This window comes from Dipodascopsis tothii (assembly GCF_038497935.1).
Source record: "Dipodascopsis tothii strain CBS 759.85 unplaced genomic scaffold V1510scaffold_10, whole genome shotgun sequence".
Taxonomy (NCBI): Eukaryota; Fungi; Ascomycota; class Lipomycetes; order Lipomycetales; family Lipomycetaceae; genus Neoaidaea; species Neoaidaea tothii.
The window spans coordinates 144,946-162,881 of record NW_027117994.1 but is presented as its reverse complement, the minus strand read 5'-3'; the positions used below and the strand labels follow the sequence as shown (position 1 = coordinate 162,881).

The 17,936-nt window shown below is 70.2% G+C and overlaps 7 protein-coding genes across 7 annotated transcripts; 4 read left to right on the top strand and 3 right to left on the bottom strand.

Annotated features, from left to right (window-relative positions):
• Positions 1-61: 61 nt before the first annotated feature.
• V1510DRAFT_402372 (mitochondrial carrier domain-containing protein) lies at positions 62-1,003 on the top strand (the record flags this gene model as incomplete). The annotated part of the gene is made up of 4 exons (XM_066932097.1): positions 62-90; positions 122-159; positions 191-597; positions 629-1,003. 4 exons carry the CDS (start codon positions 62-64, stop codon positions 1,001-1,003), a joined length of 849 nt encoding a protein of 282 aa, XP_066789700.1.
• On the top strand, positions 866-2,100 carry V1510DRAFT_103736 (mitochondrial carrier domain-containing protein). Its single transcript, XM_066930208.1, has 3 exons — positions 866-1,121; positions 1,153-1,190; positions 1,222-2,100. The coding sequence occupies exons 1-3, from the start codon at positions 1,093-1,095 to the stop codon at positions 2,001-2,003; spliced, it is 849 nt and encodes a 282-aa protein (XP_066789699.1). The 5' UTR covers positions 866-1,092; the 3' UTR covers positions 2,004-2,100.
• Positions 2,101-2,328: 228 nt separating this feature from the next.
• V1510DRAFT_103796 (uncharacterized protein) lies at positions 2,329-6,759 on the bottom strand (the record flags this gene model as incomplete). The annotated part of the gene is made up of 2 exons (XM_066930209.1): positions 2,329-6,608; positions 6,640-6,759. Coding segments are annotated over 2 exons (4,138 nt in total), but the record flags the coding sequence as incomplete, so codon positions are not given.
• A 627-nt stretch (positions 6,760-7,386) lies between these two features.
• On the bottom strand, positions 7,387-8,633 carry V1510DRAFT_402369 (glycoside hydrolase; the record flags this gene model as incomplete). Its single annotated transcript, XM_066932096.1, has 5 exons — positions 7,387-7,519; positions 7,550-7,602; positions 7,634-8,413; positions 8,445-8,577; positions 8,608-8,633. The coding sequence occupies 5 exons, from the start codon at positions 8,631-8,633 to the stop codon at positions 7,387-7,389; spliced, it is 1,125 nt and encodes a 374-aa protein (XP_066789697.1).
• A 230-nt stretch (positions 8,634-8,863) lies between these two features.
• On the bottom strand, positions 8,864-10,697 carry V1510DRAFT_363370 (DNA photolyase, FAD-binding/Cryptochrome; the record flags this gene model as incomplete). Its single annotated transcript, XM_066931128.1, has 2 exons — positions 8,864-9,410; positions 9,442-10,697. 2 exons carry the CDS (start codon positions 10,695-10,697, stop codon positions 8,864-8,866), a joined length of 1,803 nt encoding a protein of 600 aa, XP_066789696.1.
• Positions 10,698-12,636: 1,939 nt separating this feature from the next.
• On the top strand, positions 12,637-14,553 carry V1510DRAFT_392607 (uncharacterized protein; the record flags this gene model as incomplete). Its single annotated transcript, XM_066931799.1, has 3 exons — positions 12,637-12,994; positions 13,026-13,111; positions 13,143-14,553. Exons 1-3 carry the CDS (start codon positions 12,677-12,679, stop codon positions 14,551-14,553), a joined length of 1,815 nt encoding a protein of 604 aa, XP_066789695.1. The 5' UTR covers positions 12,637-12,676.
• Positions 14,554-14,786: 233 nt separating this feature from the next.
• V1510DRAFT_376395 (uncharacterized protein) lies at positions 14,787-17,188 on the top strand. Its single transcript, XM_066931562.1, has 3 exons — positions 14,787-14,962; positions 15,215-15,298; positions 15,333-17,188. Exons 1-3 carry the CDS (start codon positions 14,958-14,960, stop codon positions 17,113-17,115), a joined length of 1,872 nt encoding a protein of 623 aa, XP_066789694.1. The 5' UTR covers positions 14,787-14,957; the 3' UTR covers positions 17,116-17,188.
• Positions 17,189-17,936: the final 748 nt, after the last annotated feature.

The following is a 17,936-nucleotide window of genomic DNA, read 5'->3' as shown; positions in this document are numbered from 1 at the left end:
GTGAAATGGGACTTTGCAGCGAACAGCGAACTCTCCGGAGCGACGAACCTCAGAACACACAATGGACCTTCCGACGATCGCAGCGGCAGTGTAAGTGGCCCGCCGAGGTCGCTGACAGCAGTGCGGGAGCAGTGGGGGCCCGGGTGGCGTTCCATCCACGTAAGTGGGCGGGCGAGCGCGCTGACAGCAGTGGACACGATCCGGACGCTGCAGCAGACGTCGGTGGCCAAGGGCTACGTGCTGCCGTTCCACCAGTACTGGCGGGGCCTGCCGGCGGCAGTCGCGTTCACCACCCCGGCGTTCACGGTGTATCTGGTGGCGTACCGGCAGGCAAAGCAGGAGCTGGCGCCGTACCTGGGCTTCGACTCGGCGGCTAACTACGTGGTCTCGGGCACGGTGGCCGAGCTGCTGTCGTCGGTGCTGTGGACGCCCATGGAGATCATCAAGGGCCGCATGCAGCTGCAGGACGGCAAGGCGGGCACGCTGGCGACGATTGCGCGGCTGCGGCGGACCGAGGGCCTGCGCGGGCTGTACCGCGGCTACTGGATGGGGCTGGCCGTGTTCACGCCGTACTCAATTGTGTGGTGGTGGTCCTACGTACGTGGGCGCGGGGGCGAGCTGACGGCAGGAAAACGTGAAGCGGTGGCGGGGCCGGCCGGCGGACCTGGCGCCGACGGACTACGCGGTGGCTTCGGCGGCGGCGGGCACGGCGGCCGCGACCGTGTCGAACTTCCTGGACGTGATCAAGACGCGGCAACAGCTGGCGGTCGCGGACGAGGTCACGCGGCTGCGGCCGGACGACCGCGTGGGCGTGTGGACGGTCGCCCGCAACCTCGTTCGCGAGAAGGGCGTCTTCCGCGCGCTGTTCAAGGGCCTGCACGTGCGCCTGATGTACTCGCTACCGTCGGGCGTGCTGAGCATGGTCATCGTCGAGACGCTCAAGCCGGAGGTCGACCCGACGGCGGCCGCGGCGGCGGCGGCGACGCCGGCGGCGCTGGAGTAGTGTACATAGAATATCACGTGATGAGCCGCACGTCCTGCGGCGCCCTCGAGGGCTAGGGCCTCGGGCCGGCCGCGCACCCCCAGTCGCCAATGGACCTGGAGACAATCGCTGCTGGGGCGTAAGTAGCGCGTCGCGCAGGCTGACCGCAGGGCTGGCGCCGTCGTCAGCAGCCTCGTGTTCCATCCGAGTAAGTGGCTGGCCGGGCGCGCTGACCGCAGTCGACACCGTTCTCACGCTCCAGCAGACGTCGGTCTCGAACTCGCTCGTGCTGCCGCTGCGACAATACTGGAAGGGCATCTCGGTGACGACGACGCTGACGGCGGCCGCGTTTGCGACGTACGTGGCCTCGTACCGCGAGTGCAAGGCTGTGCTGACGCCGTATGTCGGCGCCGACTCGGCCGCCAACTACGTCGGCGCGGGCATCGTCTCCGAGCTCGTGAGCTCGCTGTTCTGGACGCCGATGGACGTGGTCAAGGGCCGCATGCAGGTGCACCTCGGCAGTGAGCGCACGCGCGACGTGGTGCGGGCCATCTGGCGGCACGAGGGCTTGCCGGGCTTCTTCCGCGGCTACTGGCTCTCGCTGGCCGTGTACGTGCCGCACTCGGCCATCTACTGGCTAGTGTACGAGCGCGCCAAAGAGCGCTTGCGCACCTGGCCCTGGCCCTGGGCTGACCCGGAAGACCTGACGACCGGCCAATACGCGGTCGCCAGCGGCACTGCGCTTGCCGCTGCGGAAACCGCGTCCAACTTTTTTGACCTGGTCAAGACCCGCCAGCAGCTGGCGTTCTCGGCCGAGGTGAAGGCCATGCGGCCGGACGACCGCGCGGGCTGGGCCACTGTGACCCGGAACGTCGTGCGCGAGCTCGGCTGGCGGTCTCTTGTGCGAGGGCTGCCGCTGCGGCTGGCCTACGGCCTGCCGTCGGGCGTTCTCAGCATGGTAATTGTGGAGACGGTCCGGCCGGACCATGGGCCCGACGTCGCGGACATTCTTGACATTTGATGTACATAGCTATATACACGTTGCACTGGGCTGCGGGTGTGCTGTGGTGCGCTGCGGGTATATGCTGTGGTGCGCTGCGGCTATATGATGCGGTGCGTTGCGGCTATATGCTGTGCTGGGCTGCGTCCCACATCGCACAGTGCTGCGGCTATATGATGTGGTGCGCTGCGGCTATATGCTGTGCTGTGTCGCGGCTATGTGCTCTGAGCGGCTATACGCTGTGCTGCACTGCGGCTATATGCTCTGAGCGGCCGCATGCTGCACTGCGCCGCGGCTATATGCTGCGCTGCACTGCGGCTATATGCTCTGAGCGGCCGCATGCTGCACTGCGCCGCGGCTATATGCTGCTCTGCGTTGCAGCTACATGCTCTGATCGGCCGCATGGCACTGCCCGGCGGCTATATGCCGCATACCATACGGCATATAACCGCAGAAGATGCCTCCGCGCCAAGAGAGTCGCCGGCAGCGGTTGTCGGCAAAGCGGCTATATGCCGCACTTCGTGCGGCTCGTATATAGCCGCCCGAGCCCACCGCCGCGCCGTCGCCGCAGCCCTCCGCGGCTCAAGTGCCCGCCCTGACCTGCTCGCTCAGACCGCCACCGCGGCGGTCTGCTGCTCGAGCACAGCCATGTCGATGGTCCCGCCAAGGCGGTCCCAGGCGCGGTCGCTGCCGGGGCACAGAAACACGGCGCGCTGGGTGTAGGCCAGCAGACCGGTCGCGGCGTACTCGTTGCTGAGGGCCGGCGCGTCGAGCGCGTCGTCAAGAAGAGCCGCGCGCAGAGCGGTCGATCGGTCCAGGTGGCGCCAGGCCTGGGCGTCGGCGGGCCGGAGCATGACCGCGCGTTGCCAGTGGCGAGCGCGCGCAGTGTCCGAGTCGGCCAGCGCGGCCAGGAGCTGCTCGACGCCGTGGCCGCGGTCGAGAGCCAGGCGGTCGGCCGGACCGAGCTCGGCCAGCTCGGCCTCGACGGCTTCCGCCACCTCGTCGTTGTTCGAGACGAGGCCGACCGTGCCGAGCATCAGAATGGACTGCAGATGCTTCGGGTGGTCGGCTATGTTGGCGAACAGCTCGTCCTGGGCGGCCTCGGCCTCGGCGCCGCCCATGGCCCACAGCACCTGGGCAAGAGTCACGGTGACGTCGGGGTCGCCGGCGGCGGCAGCAGCTCGAAGGTGGCCGAGCGCCGTCGCTGCGTCGCCCGTCAGGAAGCATGCCAGTCCGGCCGTGATCTGGACGCTCTGGCGCGACATGGCGAGCGCGTCGTCGCCCTCAGACAGGTCAAACACGGTCTGCGCGGCCGCCAGCGCGCCAGCAGCGTCGCCGGCCGACAATCGCAGCCGGGCCAGGTGCGCCGTCGCCGCCACGTACGCGGCCAGGTCCTCCGGGGCCTCGTGGGTCTCGTAGGCGGCCTCGAGCGCGGCCGCGGCCGTGTCGAGACTGGCCATCCCGCGCTCGTAGTCGGCCAGCCGCTCGCGGTAGAGCGCGTCCAGCTGCAGCGCCGGCACGCACGCCGGCCGCAGAGCCAGCAGCTTCTGCAGAGCAAACACGGGCTGCTCAAGCGGCGGCAGCGGGCCGTCGGCCGGCGTCGCCGCCACCGCGCCCGAGTACCGCGCAAACAGCGTCGACGCGTAAAACAGCCGAACGAGGACGTCGTCGCCGGTGGCCATCGCGTACGCGTGTTCAAACAGCTCGCGGGCCTCGGCGGAGTCGCCCCGGGCGAGCGCAACCAGGCTCTGGCCGACCCAGGCGCGGCCGTAGTCGGCGTCGGCCGCCAGCGCCTTGGCAAACGCCTCGGACGCAAGCTCGGCGTCGCCCGACGCCAGACAGAGCGTGCCCAGGTTGGTCCACGTCGTCGGCTGGCGCTCGTTCACGATCAGCGACCGGATAAAGCAGTGCTGGGCGACCAGCGGCCGCAGGTCGGCCACCGCGATGCAGTACGCGTTCCAGAAGTCGGCGTTGCGCGGCTCGGCGCGGAGGGCGGCCTTGAACGCGGCAATGGCTGCGCTGCGGAACCGCTCCGTGCGGTCCGAGTACGCGTAGACAAGCTGCTCGGCGCGCGCGATGTTGTAGAATGCAACGCCGAGCGTGCCCTTGTTGGCAGCGGAGCAGCGGGCCGCACGCTTGTGCGCGAGCACAAACACGTCGGCAGCGGCGGCAGCGCGGAAGTCGGCGGCGTCGTCGTCGAGCCGGTCCAGGGCCGACTCGGTCACGTCGTCGACGGCGTCGACGGCGGCCAGCGCAGCCAGCGCGGCCGCCACGTCCGGGCCCTCGGCGGGCGCCGTCGGCGCCGCAAACACCGTGCGCAGCGCAGCCACCGGCAGCTCCGGCAGCAGGCCCCGCACGCGCAGGAACGGCTCGACAGCGTCGCCAACGGTCTTCCACAGGTTGAACGCGCCCGGGGTGTGGCCCGCCCAGCGCCCGCAGACGTCGATGGCCTCAGCGGCCGCACGAGCAGCCTCGGCAAAGCAGCCACCGCGCACGCTTTCGGCCGAGTGCGCGATCAGGGCCTCGGCCAGGTTGTCCAGCACGACCACCTCGTCCGGGTGGCCGTCCAGGATCGTCCGGAACACGGTGATGGCGGCGTCAAACTCGAGCAGCCGCCGCTGGACGGTTCCGCTCAGAAACAGCGTGAACCAGTTGGCCGGATCGAGCTCGTGCGCCCGCGCCAGCGCCTTGCCGGCGGCCACGTACCGGCCGGCCTTGGCGTAGGCCTCGCCGAGCCCGGACCAGGCGTTGGCGTCGGCCGGCTGCGACCGCAGCGCCGTCTGGAACGACTCGATGGACCGCACGAGGTCGTCGGCCTGCAGAAAGACCACGCCCAGCACGCGGTACGGCCACGCAGGCTCCTTGCCGGGCACGCTGCGCCGCTTGCTGGCGTCGATGAACCGCGACGCGATGACCTCGGCGAGGTCCCAGTCGTGGCTGGACGTGAACGCAAGCGCCAGCCGCCGGGCGGCCTCTTCCTGGCCGGCGTCGAGCTCGAATGCCTTGTGGAAACACTTGGCCGCGCGGTCGGCGTCGTCGGCCTGGTCCGCGTAATAGACGCCCAGGGCCGTGTAGGCCGGCGCGTAGCCGGGGTTGGCTCTCAGCGCGGCCACGAAGGACGCGTAGGCCCAGTCGCGGTCGCCGCGGCGTTCGGGGTCGGATTCCCACTGGCTCTGGCCGATCCGGCACCACACGGTCGCCCGCAGGTCGCGCGCGCGCGGGTCGTCGGCCGTCAGCCGGTCGAGCACACCGTGGAGGTCGTCGCGACCGCGGTCGTGCTGGCCGAGGGCGACACGGCACCAGGCGGCCTCGGCGGCCGCGACCACGTTGTCGGCGTCGGCGGCGGCCACGCCGTCCAGGATGGCCAGCGCGGCGGCCGGCTCGCCCGACTGCTGCAGCACCAGGGCCTTGCCGACCAGGGCCCGGTTGTTGGCCGGCTCGGCGGCGAGAACGGCCGCAAACAGGTCGAGGGCGGTCGAAAAGTGCCGCGGGGCCTGGTAGTGCGTGTAGCACGTTCCCAGCAGCGCGCTGATGGCCGCGCGCTGCCGTGCGAGCTCGAGGCCGACGTCGGCCCGCAGCCGGGCCAGCGTGGCGAGCCCGGCCTTGGCGGTCTCGACGCCGGTCTCGTACTCGCTGCGGTACACGTAGTGCTCGACCAGGATCCGGCCCGCCAGCGGCGAGTCCGGCCGGGCGTCGTAGCCGTCCAGCAGGTTGTCCAGGAACTCAGTCTCGTCCCAGGGCTCGGCCAGCAGCGCGACGGCGTCCTCGGCCTCGAGCGCGGCGTGGCCGTGGAACGGCGACAGCCGCGACCGCAGCAGCGCCTGGAGCACCCGCGAGAGCCCCGCGGCCGGAAAGCGCACGACGTAGTCGCGCACCACGTAGGCGTCGAGGTCGCCCAGGTCGCCGACGTCCGTCCAGTCCAGGACGAGCGTCCACGCGAGCTCGACCGGCGACTTGACGGCGACCATGTCCCGGGCCAGCGCCAGCACGCGCGTCCGCAGGTCCGCCTTCGCCTCGGGCCCGGCCACGCGCAGCTTGTCGAGCACGAGCTCCAGCTGCCGGCCCTCGATGCTCCGCCGCTGCGTCTCGTCGTCGGACCAGTCCAGCACCAGCCCGAGCAGCCGCTCCAGCTCGCTGGTTGCGTACACCTCGGCCTTGATCTTGCGGGTCTCGGCCGCCAGGTTCGTGCCCAGCAGGTTCTTCTTCTTGGCGACCGCCGTCGCGATCAGCTTCTGCTCGGCCGCGTCCACCATCTCGGCCATCCGCGCGTACGTCGTCGCTGGCAGAGGCACCCGGCCCTCGAGATAGCTGTACACGTCGCCGTCCGGCGACACTGCCCGCAGCGCCTCCAGCTTCTCTGCTGCGGACCCGTGCGCCTCGATGAAACTCGTCATCTTGTTGGTGATGGACGTGCATCGCTCGCGCTCGTCTGCCGCAGCCAGCAGCCGGATCAGCTCCTTGGCCGTGGCCAAGTACTCGCCCGCCGCCCGCCGCTTCTCGTGCACGCTCAGGAGACCCTGCCAGGCCACGGCAGCGCCGGGCGACACCCGCACGGCGTTCTCAAACGCCTTGCGGGCCTCGTCCAGCGCACCCAGATTCGAGTGGCAGTAGCCTAGAAAGACAAATCTGCTGTCAGCTCGCCCGCGCCGGCACTCACGCGTTGAAGCAGTCCGGGTCCTCGCCGAGCGCCTCGTTGCATCGCGCCTTGCCCGTCTCGTAGTCCTTGTGATCGATTGCGGCCTTGGCCGCTTTGAGCAGCGCCTTGACGGGGGCCATTGTCGCTGGGTTGCGTGGTCCGCGCGAAAAATCGTTATGCGCCGCGCCAGCCGCACGCCGTGCGGCTCATCGCCCACGCGCCACGGGACGCTGCCCTCGATCCTGTGCGGCTATATGCCGCACGCTGTGCGGCTCAGTCCGTTGGACCACACTCCACAAGAGCGGCGGCCGTCCACAGCTAGCATCGGCGTCCTACGTGAGGCCAAATCGGTCGGAAGGCATGCAACATTGCGGCGGTCTGGCTCGCTTAAAGTCGCAAAACGTATAACACTGGCGTGGAGAGCGAGCCGCAGGCGGCCGTGACGAGCCGTGCGCGGGCCTCTGCGAGCCGCACAGCGTGCGGCATATAGCCGCTTGCACGTGCGGTGAGCGAGCCGTAGGCGGCCACAATGAGCTGCAGGCGGCCGCCACGAGCTGCGACGAGCCGCACAGCGTGCGGCATATAGCCGCTTGCACGTCCCTTGAGCGAGCCGCAGGCGGCCGCGACGAGCCGCACAGAGTGCGGCATATAGCCGCACGTACGCCGGCCTCCGCCAGAGGCTGCATCTACGTCCTGCCGAGTGGCTAGTCTACAGGTGAGCCGCACGGGGTGCGGCGCATTCACAAAGCAAGCGAGTCGAGTCGCGTATTAAACACCGTGGATGTTGAAGTAGCGGCTGCGCGGATAGCAGACGCAGTTGAGCGAGCGATCGAGGCCGGCAGGCTGCAGGCGCGCGTGGACGGCCGCGACGAGGGACCGTGGATGCGAGGGCGGGTGGTCGCTGGGTCAGTCAGGTCGACGGCGGACTTACGCAGAGGCCTCCCAGAACATGGCGCCGCCGAGGCCGCGGGCACGGATGTAGTCCTGGGGTCAGCGCGCACCGGCAGCAACGTACCGCCTTGAGCACGGCGGACTCGGGCGAGTCGTACGAGACGAGGACGCGAAGCGACGGATCATAGGACCAGGTGCAGATGTGCTGGCGGTCGACGTACTCGGTCGCGCCCGGCGGCGGCAGCTGCTTGTAGTCGTAGACACCGGCCTCCCAGGAGCCGTCGCCGACACCGGAGAATGCGCAGCACGGTCCGTCGGTGCCCTTGAACGAGCGCCCGTAGAGGGGCATGCCCAGAACGAGCTTGTCCGGCGCAATTCCAGCGGCCAAGTACGCCTTCACGGCGGCGTCCGCCGAGAAACGGCCGCCGTAGATGTTGGCCTGGTGGTCCGCCGTCGCGGTCCACGCCCCCGAGAAGTCGTACGCCATCAGGTTCCAGTAGTCGAGCGAGCGATCCATTTCGGCGAGCGGCAGGTGGCTGTAGTTGTCGCGGCCGCACGGCGCAGCGACCGTCAGCAGGTACCCGAACGCCAGGCCAACGGAGCCCATGGCGCTCCGCAGCGCGGCCAGCAGCCGGGCGTACGCCGCGCCCTCCGCGGCCGTCGTCGGGAACTCCCAGTCGAGATCGAGGCCGTCAAAGGGCAGGTTCGTGAGCAGCGTCATGCAGCTCTGAACAAAAGCCTGCTGGCGCACCGGGCTAGACGCGACCGCGGCGAACGCCGAGGTCGCGGTCTCGGTCGCGCCGCCGACGCTCAGCAGGACCTTGACGTGGCGCGCCCGGTTCTTGAGCTGGAAGATCTCGGCCATCGATCCGTGCAGCTTCTCGCCGTTGCCCTCGTCCCAGCCCTGGCGTCAGCGCGCCCGCGCGCGCACGTACCATGGCCGCGTACCGGTCGGCGACATCGACGCGTCCGGTGGCCGGATCAACCTTGGCGAACGCGTAGTTGACGTGCGTGAGCTTGTCCACGGGCAGGCTCGACACCGGGTACGCCCGGGCGTAGACCGCCCACCTGGCGTCAGCGGGCCCGCGCGCCACTTACTCGCAGTAGTACATCACCGTCCTCATCGTGCCGTCGTGCGCAGCGTGCGGCGGGTGCGGCGCGGGGTCGTGGGAAGGTCGGCGGTGCCACGGTCGGGACATGCCGCTGACAGCGCCGGCCCGTACACAAATACCGTCACACGCGGACGCGGCGGCGTGCGGCGGTGCGTTGGGCGGTGCACGGCCGCTGCGGTGCGGCTGCCCGCGAGCCGCACGCCGTGCGGCTCAGCCGCCGTGCCCGCCGCACGCCGTGCGGCTCAGCCCTCCAGCGCGTCCCGGAACGCCGCCAGCGCGCGCTCGCGGCACTCCGAGTGCGCCAGGACCGGCCGCGGATACCCGGCTGCCGCGAGCGCGCGCGCCGCGTCCGCCGGCAGCCGCGCGAAGGGCTCGTGGATCGCTGGCGCGGGCACGTCCGCTAGCTCGGGCACCCACCGCCGGATGTACTCGCCCGCGCGGTCGAACCGCTCGCTCTGCAGTGTCGGGTTGAAGATCCGGAAGTACGGCTGCGAGTCCGTGCCCGTGGACGAGCAGAATTGCCAGCCGCCGTTGTTGCTCGAGAAGTCGCCGTCGATCAGGTTCGCCATGAACCAGCGCTCGCCCAGCCGCCAGTCGACGAGCATGTCCTTGGCCAGGAACGACGCGACCACCATCCGGCAGCGGTTGTGCATGTATCCGGTGGCCGCCAGCTCGCGCATGGCCGCGTCGACGAGCGGAAAGCCGGTCTTGCCGGCCTGCCAGGCGCCCAGCAGCGTCGGCGGCTGCCACGCGAGCCCAGAGTATTCGACCTTGAACGGCTTGTGCATGCTGCCGTCAGCACAGGAGTAGACATACGTACCACACGTGCGGCCAGTGCGCCATGACGTGCCGGTAGAAGTCGCGCCAGGCGACCTCTTTGATCCACGTCGTCGGGCCGGCGCCCGAGCCGGCCTTGCGGGCGACCGCGACCGCCGACCTGGCCGCCAGCGCGCCCACGGCCAGGTACGGGCTCAGCGTTGCCGTGCCGTCGGCGGCGGGCGCGTCGCGGTCGTCGGCGTAGGCGCGCACGCGGCTGCGCAGAAACACCGCCAGATGGGCGGCCGCTGCCTTTTCGCCGGCCGGCCACCGCTCCGCCAGCTGCGCCGCCCGGTCTGCCGACAGCGGCGCCAGCGGCAGCGGCCCTGTGGGCGGCTCGGGCACAGTCTCCTCAAAGAGCTTGGCCAGGTGTTTGGGCCGGGCCAGCTTCGGCCGCGGGCTCGGCTGGACCGTCCCCGGATGCGCCGTCACAAACGCCATCCACGACTTGTACCACGGCGTAAACTGGCTGTACTGCTTGCCGGTCTTGGTGGCCAGCGAGCCGGGCTCGACCACGCAGGTGTCGGCGACGACGTCGACGGCCACGCCGGCCGCCAGACCGGTCTTGACCAGCTTGGCATCCCGCCGAAGCTCGTCGACCTCGTACTCGGCGTTGGCCCACACGTGGCTACTGCCCACGTCCTTGCAAAAGTCGAGCACGGCCTTGCCCGACTTGCCGCGGTCGGCTGACCGCACGGCCAGCGGGATGCCGGCTGCGGCTAGGTCGCTGCGCAGCTCGGCCAGCGTGCGAAACAAGAAGTCCAGCCGGGCCGGGGACATGCCGTGCGCGGCCCAGTCGTCCGGCGTCACCAGGAACAGCGCGGCGACGCCGACACCTGCCTCAGTGGCCGCATCGGCCGCAGCCGTCAGGCCCCGGTTGTCGCCGACGCGCAGGTCCGTCCGGAACCAGAACACGACGGAGCGGCCCGCGCCGATGTCCTCGCGCTGCTTGCGTGTCTCGTTCAGCGCATCGTGCAGCTGCTCGATCGGCCGTGCGCGCTTGCTGTCGACGTACTCGTACGCGCGCTTGTCGGTCATCTCGGGCGGATAGTACTGCGTCGGATCGCCGACGTCGGTGGTCGGCACGCTGCTGCGCTCGGTCTTGACCTCGGTCTTGATCTTGGCCTGCTTGGTCTGCTTGGCCTGCTTGGCCGGCTGCTGTGCGCCCGAACCCGAGGCGCCCGATCCGCGCGGCCGGCCACGCTTCGGCGCCTCTGGGCTCTCGCGCTTGACCTCGCTCTCGTTTGCCTTGCGCTTCATTGTCGCAACTAGAATCTGCTGCGGACGCGTCGTAAGGGGCCGTGTCTGGGTGAGCAGGCGCAACATACCGATCTCGGTGAGGAAGGGGTCGGCCGGCCGATCGCAGATCCCACCTGGCTGGCGCGGCCAGCGCGATCGGCCGGTTTGACACCTGGCCCGTGCGCCGTGGGCCCCGTGCGCGCACGTGCGCGCCGCACGGCGTGCGGCGCTGGAGCCGCACCGTGTGCGGCGACTTGGCCGCCCGCCGTGCGGCCTCTGGGGCGGCCGCCGCGATCGACTGCAGGGCACCGAGCTGCAAATAAGCGCTCGCGCTCGGGCGAGCATCGGGCCCGCGCCGGATCGGCGCCGGCCCCCTGCCGAAGTCACACAAACTACGCACTGAACAGAACGTGGCGCCCCGAGAGGCTGCGCGCCGTTGTGCTGTTCCTGGTCGCGCGATCCGGACTAGCGGCGTCCAGCGGACAGTCCTGGCTGACGGATGGCGCCGGAAATTAATCAATACCATTAGACCGCGCCTAGCGCTAGCGCGCCCACTGCGCACACAGGGCTTGCGGCTGCGTGCCGGCGTGCCGGCCGCTGGCTCGGCTATGCCGTACGGCGAGGCGGTGCATCGGCTATTTCCGACAGTCTCGGCCTCGCGGTCTTCCGTGCGGCCGCGCTGGTGCCGCGCGCACGGCGGCCTGGCCGCGCTCGCGCCGCGCGCACGCCTGCCTGGCCGCGCTAGTCCGCGCTAGTGGCCTGCGCGTCTCTAGCGCGCCAGCACGCGTCCCGCGGTCACATGCGTGTGCCTTGACTCCATGCGCGCGTATGCCCCTGGGGTCTGGTCTTAGCTTGATATAGCTAGCCACCTGCGTAGCTGCGTCGCCGACCCATCGCACCGGTCGCACCAGTTGTGCCACCCGTCCGGGCCAGCTCGAGCCAGCTCGAGACTTGTCTCGCTGAGAGGCGGTAGCGAAGCGCTATCAGCGGCTTGGCGGCCACAGGCGGCGCCCGGGTGCGTCTGGTGACCGGCGCTTGCGTGTGCCTCGCGGCCTCGTCACGGCCGGTCTTTGCTGCACCAGCCCGCCCACCCGTTTCCAAGCCCGATCAGGAGTGCGTCTGGCCGTATGTGCAGGTCGTTCCGATCAGGCATCCTTAACATGGCCTGGCTCGCTTGGCCGCACGCGGTGGTAAACAAGAACCAAATCGGTCATGTCTTGGATCAGACCCCTCAGCGGCTGACCGATTCCGGATCCGGCGGGGCTGGCTGCTTGATAGCACCCGGTGGTCTGGGGCTATGAGGGGTCACCAGCAGACCGGAACCGTCTCACCGGCGGTCCCAGAAATAGGGTTACCCCTGCGTGCTTCCGGCGGTGCGCCAGTTGCTCTTCCGTCAGATCCGTTCAGAGACCTGGCCGGCCTGTTGGTGTGCGTACGTCCCTCAATGGTTACTTCTGAGGCAGGACGCTGCGACCTTGATAGATAGTCGTCTGACGGAGACGCGGTCAATAGGCCGGGGATGTGTGTGCGGGCTGCTGCCGCGACTGTGCCGAGGGCGTCGTCCGGCAGACTAGTTTGAGCCGCATTGTGTGCGGCTTATATGCGCACAGCCGCGGCTACGCCAATTTTAGCCTCGGCAGAGTGGCGGAGAAGGCTACTTGGGCTGGGCGAGCCTCCAGCAGGGCTCTGCCGGGCGGCTGCGCTCGGGCGGTCGAGCTCAGCCGCACGCCGTGCGGCTCACAGCCGCGTGGCCGCCTGCGCGCAGGCAGCTCGGCCACTCCCGACAGACTCGCTGCTGAAGCGTCCAGGCTACGTCCTTGGATATGTATCTGTAGCAGCCCGCGACACTTAGCGCCGCCCGATGCGTGTAGGCCCTGACCGACGGCTCGTGCACCACTATCGCCGCCGCGCGACGCGTTAAAACACGTGATCGGTGCGGCTCACCAACCCCGACCATGGCCACCGACTCAGACACCGACCGCAGCGGACGCGGCGAGGACATGTCTGCGCCAGAGCCAGCTGCAGTCCGCGGGTCAGCTCAGGCGCCGGACGGACCGCCCGGATCGCCGGGTGGAGCGGCGGCTGCGGACGACCGGAACCCGTCAGACGCGACCGACCGAGACCGGGCGGCAACCGCCGCAGACACTCCCGACACGCCCGCACGGTCGCGGCCAACGACAGCCGATAGCGAGAGGCACCTGCCGCAGCCGGCGGACGGGTACTCGCAGTTCTCGTTCCGGCAAATCGCTGCGCTGACCAAGTACAGCGTGAACACACCGCTGCGGGTGATTGCCCACATCGACCTCGACGCCTTCTACGTACGCAGCTACGTGGACCTACTGACAGCAGGCGCAATGCGAAAGCAACCGGCTGGGCTTGCCGCCCGAGACCCCGCTGGCGTGCCAGCAGTGGGACGGGCTGATTGCGATCAACTAGTAGGTACCACAGCGACGGCTCTGACGGCAGTGCGGCACGGGCGTACGGCATCACACGGCACGAGCGTGTACCCGAGGCCAAACGCAAGTGTCCGGAGCTTGTGCTGGCGCACGTGGCGACGTGGCGCGAAGGCGACGAGGTCTGGCAGTACCGGCCGGATCCAGACATCCGCACCGACAAGGTCTCGCTGGACCCCTACAGGCGGACGTCCCGGGCAATCTTTGCCGTGCTGCATGACGAGTGCGAGCGCGTGCAGTACGCCGGCCTGGACGAGGCGTACCTTGACCTGTCGCGGCTGGTCCACGCACGGCTGGAGACCCGACCGGAGCTGGCGCCGTATTTTGCAGGCACAGCGGACCCGGACGACCCGCTGCCCCGCCCGGCGACGGCAGTAGAGTGGTCGGGCGTGGTCGAGCCGGCGGACGAGGACGCGCCGCTGGACTGGGCGGACGTGTGCGTGGCGCTTGGGGCCGAGATCGTGGCCGGCATCCGGGCACGCATTCGACGCGACCTGCGGTGCACGAGCTCGGCCGGAATCGCACCCAACAGGGTGCTGGCGAAGCTGTGCTCGGCCCGGCACAAGCCAAACGACCAGACCGTGCTGCGACTGGCCGCGGTCGAGCGGTTCCTGCGGAGCGTGCGGTTCTCCAAGATCGGCGGGCTTGGCGGCAAGCTCGGCGAGGACGTGGCCGCCCGGCTGGACGTGCCCGAGGAAGGCTCGATCCCGCATCTGCTCGAACAGTCGCTGCCGCGGCTGACGGCGCAGCTCGGCGACGAGACCGCGCGCTGGCTGTACGACGTGGTGCGCGGCCGCGACCTCAGCGAGGTCGTCGAGCGGCCGGCCGAGAAGAGCATGCTGTCGGCCAAGAGCTTCCGGCCGGCGATCACGACGCCGGAGCAGGCCACGCGGTGGCTACGCATCTTTGTGGCCGACATCATTGGCCGGCTGCCGGAGCTACGGGCGGGCGCGGACCGCCGGCCGACCAAGCTGACGCTGGCGTATCGGACGGCGACGGCGGGGAGGTCCAAGATCGCGGCCGTGCCGACTGTGCGGCCGGAGGCGCTGGCAGAGACACTCAACGGCGTGGCCGCGGGCGTGCTGCGCACGCTGCTGGCCGAGGACGCTGTGCTGCCGTGCATACACATGAGCCTGGCGGTGGGCGGGCTGGAGGACGCTGGGCGGAACGCGGCGATCGGGGACTTTTTCGTGCCGCGCAAGCGTGCGGCTGAGCCCGATCCGGCCGAGCTGTGCGACGAGTGCGGCCGGCCGGTGCCGGAGGCCGAGAAGGCCGAGCACGCGGACTGGCACTTTGCGCGCACGCTGCAGCGACAGCTGGCCGATGACGGGCCACGGCCGGCACCGCGGCCGCCGCGGCCGCCGCCGTCGCCGGGCCGCCGGAAACCCAAGCTGGAGAAGGGCCAGCGGCGGCTGTTTGGATGAGCCGCACGGTGTGCGGCGCGACGCGAGTCAGCCGCATGCGCTGCGGCTGACCGCGCGCGGCCGCACGGCGTGCGGCTCATGTACGCTCACGTGCCCAGCCCGGAGCCGCACGCCGTGCGGCTGCAGCGCTGCGCCGCCCCGAGCCCGCGCACCCGTCTCGAGCCCGCCGCCACCTGCCGCCGCTTCGGCTGCGCGCCGGACTGGCCCTCCGTCGCGCGCTAGCGCGGGCGCGTGCTCGTTGTCTGCGCCTCGGCCGCAGCAGTGTGACGATGGCGTTTCGCACAACTCCCGCCGGGATAGGCTGCCTCCTTCCATCCCCAGACCTCCATCCCCCGACGCCGCCAACAACAAGCAGCGTTCCGATCAATCAGACGCGAGGACAGTGAGAAGCGACAGCTAGCACAATGAGGTGAGCACACGCGGCGCAATTCGCCCGGTCGCGTCCGGGATGGCCGTCGGCGGCATTGTGGCTCGGCCGGCACACACAGCCATCGGCGGCAATTCGCGCGGAACCATCGGCAATCGACTGGAGGCGGCTGGGGCGCGTTCAGAAGGCCCCCGGCCGCGTCCCGCTCCGCCGCCGCCGCCCTCGGCGCCGTCTGCGGCCCGTCCCGGCCGAGTCCCGGCCGCCAGCCTCAGGCCTCAGCAAGCTGACCGGCAGTTGGATCGTGCGTCCCTCCAAGTACCGGCACGTGTACGGCCAGCAGACCAAGAAGGAGCTCTGCTACGACAACGTCCGGGTCAGGTATGTCCGGGCCGGGCGCTCGGCTGATCGGCAGCAAGAACGCGTGGGACTCGAACCTGATCAAGGTCAACACCAAGTACCTCTCGGTCAACTGGGACGCGTCCGGAGGCGGCGCATTCGCGGTCATCCCGCTGAGCGAGCGCGGCAAGATCAATGACCAGATCCCGCTGTTCCGCGGCCACACGGCGGCCGTGCTCGACACGGACTGGAACCCGTTTGACGACCAGCTGCTGGCGTCGGCGTCCGACGACGGCAAGGTCGGCATCTGGCGGGTGCCCGAGGACTTCACGCTCGCGCGCGAGCCCGGCGAGGACCCTGTGGACGTGGCGCCGCTGGCCAAGCTGTCGGGGCACTCGCGCAAGGTCGGCCACGTGCAGTTCCACCCCGTTGCCGCCGGCGTCCTGGCGTCGTCTGCAGGCGACTACACGGTTAAGCTGTGGGACGTCGAGGCCGGCAAGCCGGTGCTGTCGCTGGCGCACGCCGACATCATCCAGAGCATGGCGTTCAACTACACCGGCTCGCTGATGGCGACCACGTCGCGCGACAAGAAGCTGCGCGTGTGGGACCTGCGCACCGAGAAGGCGATCGTGGTTGCGCCCGGCCACACGGGCGCCAAGTCGTCGCGGATCGTCTGGCTGGGCGAGCTCGACCGCGTCGTCACCACCGGCTTTTCGCGCATGAGCGACCGCGAGGTCGGCCTGTGGGACACGACCAACCTGGCCGCGGGCCCCATCGACGGCTTCTACCGGCTGGACCAGTCTGCGGGCGTGTGCATGCCGTACTTCGACCCCGGCACCAGCTGCCTGTACCTCGCCGGCAAGGGCGACGGCAACATCCGGTACTACGAGTACGAGAACGACACGCTCCACAAGCTGTCCGAGTACCAGAGCACGGACCCGCAGCGCGGCGTGGCGTTCATGCCCAAGCGCGGCGTGGCGCTTCACGAGAACGAGGTCGTGCGCGCCTACAAGACCGTGGACGACCGCCTGATCGAGCCCATCCAGTTCGTCGTCCCGCGCCGGTCCGAGGGCTTCCAGGCCGACATCTACCCGGACTGCCCGGCAGGCGAGCCGGCGCTGACGGCCGCGGAGTGGTTCGCCGGCCAGGACTCGGGCCCGAAGACGATCTCGCTGGAGGCCGTGTACGAGGGCACGACGCCGGTCGCCGCCGTGGCCGCTGCCAAGCCGACGCCCAAGGCGGAGCCGAAGGCTGAGCCCAAGGCCGAGCCCGCGGCCGAGCCCAAGCCGGCTCCGATCGCCGTGACCGAGTCGAAGGCCTACGTCGCGCCCAAGAAGGACATCGAGGACATTCTGGCCACGCCCAAGGTCGACTCGATGCTGTCCAAGGCTTCGACTGCGGAGGACGAGCCCGTGCCGACACCGCTGCGCGAGGAGAGCTCCTGGGAGCCCGAGCCGGAGCCGGCCAAGGAGGCGGTGAAGCCGGCGAAGGAGGAGCCCAAGGCTGAGCCCGAGCCCGTGCCCGAGCCCAAGGCCGAGCCCAAGGCCGCTGCGCCTGCCGACAAGGCCGAGCCGTCGCCGGTCGCCGGGGCCGCCAAGTCCAAGCTCGAGTCGCTCAACGCCAACTTCTCGGCCGTCAAGACGTCCGTGGCCGCGCTCGAGCAGCGCCTGGACGAGTCCACCGAGAACACCAGCTACGAGCTGGCCGCCCGCGACGCCCGCATCGCCACCCTGGAGGCCAAGATCGCCGAGCTCTCGGCCACCGTCCGTGCCCTTGTTGGCTCCGACCACTCGGCCGCCGAGGCCGCCCCCGAGCCGGGCGTCACCGACTCGATTCCCGACGCCGCTCTCGAGGAGTAGGTAGACAATACACGCCGCACCGCGGCTTCCGCTATATCTGGCGGCTATATGCCGCACGCGGTACGGCTCACTGCGCCTGCTTTGCCGCAGGACGTGCGAGCCTCCGGCGGCGACTCCGTCGAGGGTGGCTGCCCTGCGGGCAGGCCAGTTGGCTAGCCAAGCGGGCATGAGTGTCTGCGGCTATATGCCGCACGCGGTGCGGCTCGCGGCGCGCGCCTGTTTTGCCGCGGCACGTGCGAGCCTCCGGCGGCGACTCCGTCGAGGGTGGCTGCCCTGCGGGCAGGCTAGTGGGCTAGCGAAACGGGCATGAGTGTCTGCGGCTATATGCCGCACGCGGTGCGGCTCACTGCCCACGGCCGCTCGCGCCTACAGTCGCCGCCGACCTCGAGCAGCGACTCCGTCGAGGCTGGCCCCGCGGCAGGCGCTGATGCAGGCCCGGAAGCGCCCGGTCTGTGCGGCTATATGCCGCACGGCATGCGGCTCGTAGTCCGCCCACTGCCCTCCGCGGGTCGCCCGGCACGTGCGCAAGGACCTTGCCGGGCCAGCCGCGCGTGGCGCGGCGCGTCAGGCCACGTCTCAGGCCATTCGTGGCCTGACGCCGTACCCGCCAAGCGGCCAAAGCAGCCCATTCGTCGGCCTCCGGGCTAGCACTCGGCCGGCAAGACCGATCTGGCGTCGGCGCCGCCGGCGCCGGGCAGATGAAACTGCAGTAGCGCGCGGCCGTGCGGGCGGGGTGGTAGCGCGGGCCGACACGGGCGCCGGCGCGCGACCCGACAGGCTAGGCGGCGGTGCAGCTAGTGGTCGTGTGGCTGCCCCGACCC